The sequence below is a fragment of the Lathyrus oleraceus genome, chromosome 6 (genome assembly GCF_024323335.1).
Source record: "Lathyrus oleraceus cultivar Zhongwan6 chromosome 6, CAAS_Psat_ZW6_1.0, whole genome shotgun sequence".
Lineage (NCBI taxonomy): Eukaryota > Viridiplantae > Streptophyta > Magnoliopsida > Fabales > Fabaceae > Lathyrus > Lathyrus oleraceus.
In genome coordinates, this window is record NC_066584.1 from 35679151 (window position 1) to 35686223 (window position 7073).

The window sequence follows — 7073 nt, forward strand, 5'->3', positions numbered from 1 at the left end:
CAAGAAGTTTCATTCACCGAACCCTAGCAATCTTCTCTCATTTGTATCTCGTTCAACCTTTTTACTTGTTTTATTTATTTGCAATTGGTAGTATAATTACACCACAACACAAAAACCAAAGACTTTTGTCTAATTGAAACAATCTATAAACTTTGTATCGTCAAGCAGTCCTTGAGATCGACAAACGGGGAATTTCCCTTTTATTACTACAGTGAGAAAAATAGTACACTTGCTATTTTCACATCAAGAAGGCCTTTTTGGTTGTTTGAGATATGTAGGAAAAGCAAGAGGGTCAAAGAAAGAGTTTTCAACAGGCTTGGGTTTTATTTCATGAGAGACCCTTAAGAAATCGCCTATCGCTTTTACTTAGCCTTGTAGATTTCTGATTTCTCTTTCCTTTTGGTCAAAAGTTTTACCAAAAGTTTTCTCTTCTAACATCTGCCGCAAATCACGATTTGATTGGGATACTTGGGCTTTTAAGCTTCTATAATGTTTCTGCATTTTTTGGGATAAAACCTTGAGATACTCATTTGTTTCGTCTATTTTATCAACAATCTTATCCACCTTTTTGTCAAGATTTCCAATTTAGAACTTCTTTAGCTGGAGTTAAAGGTTTAAGTTTTTCATCGGGCTGGACTTCACTAGGATGAATGAAGGGTTTAGATGTTCTGTCTGTGATTGGATCCATCTTCTTTTCCAAAGCAGGAAATTGTTGGTCGTACTCTGGGGTTGTGGCTGAGTACATAAAGCAAGGAATTGGCTGGAGAACAGCTAGAGGATGTAGTGACTTACAATGGTCTATCGATGATCATGTAATAAGAGTTGGATCATCAGGTGGTAGCAATCCTTCTTTCCTAAGGATTTTAAGTCATTCCTCGTAGATAGAGAGGGGTTTCTTTTTACCATGGATTCCTACCCATGGACCATTGTCTGGATTAAATCTCCTTTAAGGAGGAGGAGGGGGTTTAAACCTTCCTTTTTACTATGTTTTAGGAAGAATGATATCTCGGTCAATATCATTGTCGTGCATCCAACAATCACAATCTGGGTCATATCTTTTTGGATCAACATCCCAGATGAAGTGGCCATCTATTTTATCAGTGTAGATGGGTTTTCCCTCAATTATAACAGCATAGACAGAACTCCAGTCTTCTTTTAGATCTAGTTGGATCATCATTGTCTGAAAGATCTGAGACATTGAGCTCGACCCTTCGTCTGGCTTCTTGAAAATCGTCTTGACCATCTTGTCAATGGATCTTTTAAAAGTATCCTCTTGGGATTGGATAAGTCTTCTGTCAACATGGAGTCTCTCGTAGTTGATTATCCATTCAATGGGAATTAGCTGAGGTAATTCTTCCTTTGTGATCCTTCTCGGAATCTGAACTATATAGGGCATGCCTTCTTCTCTGTTGGTGACAACCAATGGTGAATCAGAAAAGCAACCCTTAAGAGGCAGATTTATCAAGTGGTTTTGTAAGCGGTGTATTATTTGGTGATGAAGGGTAACTGACATGGCTTCTGGCACTTGGTCAGATCCGGTGATCTGGACCTGTACTTTTAGTCTCGTGGATAAAGTATTATCATTGAAACTTATGTTATAGTTTGGAAAAATGGTGAGGGGCACACTTCATGCATGAAGTGTGGTTAGAACAGTTCATATCATTGCGTTTTCATAATGGAGGTAGCTTGATTCCAGTAGAGCTATTTTGCAAAAGACAGGTTGGTTCTTCCTTCCATGAAGAGAAAGTATGAGCCTGACAACCCCAAAGTGTAAGGTTGTATATCCTTCAATCTTCTAGTGATTTATGAGATAATTGGGAATCTTCAGATCTACGTGCTGCTCTTGGTTCGTAGCTCTTAGGCTACATTGGTCTAGTCTAAACGACTTGACGTATTCTTTCATATGAGGGCAGTTTGTATATATAAGATTTCGGATGGATCTGGTAAAACTTCTTTGTCTTTTGAAGATGTTGTACGGACTTAATAGAGGAGGCATTGTTTCGGAAATTTGAGCACCTTCTAGAACATGAGAATACTCAATAAGATTTTCTATTTTATGAGAATTTGTCTTTTTACAGGGTTTAGAAAACGATAAAGAAGAAGTAGTAGTAATAGGTTGAGTGTTTGGTTCAGGTGTTTCCATGCTTAAGTGGTCTTCCGCCTTACTCATTCTCCTTATTATATTCATAACATATGCACCCCCTCTTTTTTGCCACATCAGCTATTTTTATGTCACGTCAGGATTTACTTAATTTTTTTAATGTCACGTAAGCGTAGTTTAATCTACGTGTCACTGCGAGATTATCAAGTATTAATAAGGACAAACTTAAGAGACTAAAATCAAACAATTGAAATTCGAGAAACACAAATCAAACCGTTAATTAGAAAACTTAAGGATTAAAATTTGAAAATTTAAGCTTATAAATTATCACATGTATGATTTTTAAGTAATTCAAATAGTAAAAGTTAATTTGTTTAAAATGATTAAACAATTATAATTGATTAATTAGGTATATTAATTTATCATATTACATTTACTCTATAGATTTTCAACGTGTAAAGAAATTCAATTGCCTAATGGAATATGAAGAAGTTAAGCTGTAAAGTAAACGCGGGGGAAAAGGCTTCAAGGAATTTCAATTACACTCTTTCTTTCAATTTATAGAAAAAAAGATTCACTAACTTAAAGCTAGAGGGTATATGCCTCTCTTTTTCATCTTTTTTAGGGCAAGAAGCAAGAAATTCCAGCTCAACAAAGTTCAAATAAAAGGATACCAAAACCTTAACTTCCCATATTGGGAAATTATGTGAATTTTTTTTAAAATTGATGATGAAAAAAAAAAGGAACCCTCTAGGAACCTACCTCAAAGAAAAAGCCTTTTTATTAGGTTAGTTCTAGCTAGAAGTACTATTGTACTTACTGATTATGCAAACCAACAAAATTCATTTTGGAAATGTCTATTTCATGCCATTTAAAGTTTGTTACTTTTTGTTACTTTGATGACAAGTGGATTCTTATAGTCCCACCATTTGGCATTTTCTCTTGTGGGTGATCTATGGCTTCTTAGATGCAGACAACTTATCAACATTATGTCTTTTTGTTTCATAACTCTTTGGTTAAAGCTTGTCTATTTATTTGATTTATATTTAAAAATAACATGAGTACCATTTTGGATACTTAGAAGGTTCACGAAGAAAGACTTAATAATAAATATTGAAAGAAAAAATACAAATAGGTGTATCGAAAATATACTATCATGTTTTAATATCTGATCTGTCGAATCATATGCGAGTGATTTTAACTATCTATATTATATAAATATTAAATTGCGTCATTTCAAATATTCAAGTTATTGTTATACACGTACTACTCTTAATTCAGTAACTTTCGTGTATTATAATATTAATCTTATAAAACTACTTACTCTACGTTTTATTTCACCACTTGACTACACATTTTTGATTCCTGAACGAAACAAGTACTAGCATTAGACGAACATTAAAAAAACATTTGGTTGAAATTAGTTAAATTTTTCCTTCACCACTTTTGTGGGTCGGAAACGTGTTTTATTTATTTTGGGCAGGGGAGTGGAATGTGAATTATGACTTTTGGTATTCTTTAGTGATTGGTTGATTCAAAGGGGAATAAATTCATGTGAATTGAAGTTGTAACTTGTATGCATTGTGAAGAATCAAAGCATGGGATTGGCCTACAACTCAATTGATTGGCAGCAAAAGTTATTTGCAAAGTTGACTTAAAGAAATGGATGAATAAATTAATTTGGTATCGTTGAGTATGCTAAATTAGCATTTTGTGTATTGTCACCACTCATCATCCCATTAAATTTCTTCACTTACTGAATAACCGTAAACACTTACTACTATTCCTTTTTCACACCAGAATAATTGAATCATTTATGAATAATATTTATTCTAAAATAAATTTTTATTCTCAATTAATATATAATATTTATTGTTTTATAATATAGTGAAAATAAATATGTCAATACATAATAAATATATTTTATTAAAAATACGGTTCCCACTTTTTATTTAGGCGTAAAATATGGAAAGATGTTTCTCCCTCCGTTTTTTATTATAAGTTATTGTTTACTTTTCACACGTATTAAAAAATGTAAAGATTGTGGTATAAAAAAGAGAAATTATAAAGGGTTTTATAAGATTATTTTTCATTAATGGTATTAGAAAGATAAATTGACATAATTGAAAAGAGAGAATAATATATATTTAAGGGTATAATAGGAAAAATAACATTAATGATTCATTGATATTATAAAACGACTTATATTATGATAAAAAATATTTTCGCAAAGTGACTTATAATAAAAAATGGAGGTAGTAAATCGGTAGACCAAATATAAAATATTTAGACTATATTAAACCTTTATAAGCACATCCATATAGACTTTAATATTTGTTATTCTTAGGTCATACAAAATCTAACTTAATCGTCTCTTTCCATTCCAAGTGAGGGTGTTATAATTATTAGATGTGTAATTCGATTTTCTGCACGTGGATATTGATATTTCAGTACATAAGTGATTATTAATATTTCAGTAAGTAAATGGTTATTGATAGTTTAGTAAATAATTATTGATATTTAAACATTTGTTGGTTAATATTTGTTATTATTGATAGTTTAGTAAATGATTATTGATATTTAAACATGTGTTGGTTAATATTTGTTATGCATGTGATTACTAACTAGAAATTAGTTAGTTACTTAGTAGTATGATCTTATATAAAGAATGTAACACATATTTGTAAAAATCTAATTTCCTCAATTTCATTCCAATGATATACTCTTCTCTCATCAATCTCTAATTCCCTATTTTATCATCATTTTTCAAGTAACCTGAGACATAAGTTACCTAACAAACTAGTATCAAGAGCACCAGTTTGGTCCTCAATTTCTAGACGTGATGAATGGAAGTACTATCTTCAACCAATTCACAATCAATCTACCAGTTTTCAAGGGAGAAAACTATGATAGATGGTGTGCACAAATGAAAATCATATTCAGATTTTAAGACGTGCTTGAAATCGTAAATGATGGTTTCTCGACATTAGAGGCAAATGCAACTAAGACGCAAAGAGTCGCTCATCATGAAAAAAGCAAGAAAGATGAGAAAGGCTTGTTCTTGATCCATTGGTGTGTGGATTTAAATATCTTTGAGAAGATTATCGAGCAAGAAACAACCAAGGAGGCATGGGATACTCTCAAGAAACTGTATGGTGGAAGTTAGAAGTTAAAAAAGTGAAGCTGCAATTTTTGAGGAAACAATATGAGAACTTACAGATGAAGGATAATGAAATAATTGTTGAGATCTTCTCTAATATGGTTACTTTGACAAATCATATGAAATCATGTGGAGAAAAGACCTCTGAATTGCAGAAGGTGGAGAAGGTGTTAAGAGCTCTTCCAGCCAAGTTTGATCACATTATTGTAGCCATTGAGGAGTCTAAAGACTTGTTAGAGATGAAGCTTGAAGAATTGCAAGCATCTCTTAAGGCACATGAGTTGAGGTTGAAACAAATAAATTTTAAAAAAAAGGTATTTAAACAAGCATTGTAGGCCAAATTCTTCAAGAAAATAAAAGAAAGCTCCTCAAACAACAACAAAGTGAAAGCAAAATAGAAGAAGAAGTGAAATGATAATGGTGATGTTGGTAAGGCTTCAAAAGGTCAAGGTAAAACTAGTAAGAATGGTTCAAATCAAAATCAAAAAGTCAAGGAGAAGGTTGACATGTCCAATGTTATTGTTGTAAGAAGTTCGATCATTGTGCTCTAGACTACTACTTCAACAAAGACAATGGTGATGACAAGCGTGTGAGTCAACTTACTCATGTTGTTAGTAGTGATGCTGAAGATGTCATCTTGATGGCTGCAATAAATTTTTCTTCAAATAAAGCAAATTTTTGGTGCCTTGACACAGACTGTAACAATCATATGACAGGTAACAAGAACTAGTTTACCAAGTTGGATGAATCAATTAAAAAATAAATTTGATTTATAGACAACAACATTATTACATCATAAGGAATGGGAAATATTAGGGTGATAAAGAAGGATGGACATGAAGCTACCATCAATGATGTATTGTATGTTCCTTCAATGGAAAGTAACATGATCAGTTTAGGTCAATTATTTGACAAGAATTACACAATGAAGCTAGAAGGAAGGGAACTCAATGAGTTTGATGAATTATCTAGGCTAATTCTTAAGGCACCTCTGTCAACCAACAAGACATTCAAGGTCATCATAAATATGCTTGATCATTAGTGTCTTGCATCAGCCACAACTAAAGATGAAAATTGGGTTTGGCACCAGAGATTTGTCCATCTTAATTTTAGAAGTCTTAGCTTAAGGCATATGAAGAAGATGGTATATGTACTTCCAAGGATTGAAGTGCCAAAGCAGCTATGTGAGGAATGTTGCATAGCTTGAGATTGTGCACTCAAATGTGTGTAGTCCATTTGAAGTAAAATTGGTATGATTTAATTTATATCTCTTGACCTTCATGGATGAATTTACTAGGAATTTATGGATTTACTTGTTGGAAAAGAAAAGTGAAGTTTTCAGCCATTTCAAGAAATTTAAATTGTTGGTTGGAAATAAAATGGACACGTTATCAAGAGGTTGAGAATTGATGATGATGGTGAGTACACCTCAGCTGAGTTTGCTTAGTTTTATGAGAATGAAGGGGATTGAGCATGAAGTGATATCACCATACACACCTTAGCACAATGACATTATTGAAAGGAAGAATAAAAGCATCTTGAATATGGCTAGAATCATGCTCAAAGCAAACCAGATGCCTAATCACTTTTGGGGTGATGCCACTTCAACAACAGTGTATATCATAAATATATGTCCAACAAAGAAGTTGAACAACAAAACACCTCATGAAGCCTGGGTAGGGTTGAAGCCAAGTGTTGGGCATCTCAAGTTTTTTGGTTCACTATGCTTTAGACATGTTCCTGAACAACTTAGAAGAAAGTTGGATGGTAGAAGACAAACTATGGTTATGGTTGGGTATCATTTAATATGTG

General features: G+C 32.8%; 1 protein-coding gene across 1 annotated transcript; it reads left to right on the forward strand.

Moving 5' to 3' along the window:
* Nucleotides 1-5230: 5230 nt before the first annotated feature.
* On the forward strand, nucleotides 5231-6303 carry LOC127093869 (uncharacterized). The gene is made up of 4 exons (XM_051032767.1): nucleotides 5231-5575; nucleotides 5696-5711; nucleotides 5813-5977; nucleotides 6062-6303. The coding sequence occupies exons 1-4, from the start codon at nucleotides 5231-5233 to the stop codon at nucleotides 6301-6303; spliced, it is 768 nt and encodes a 255-aa protein (XP_050888724.1).
* The last annotated feature ends 770 nt before the right edge of the window (nucleotides 6304-7073 follow it).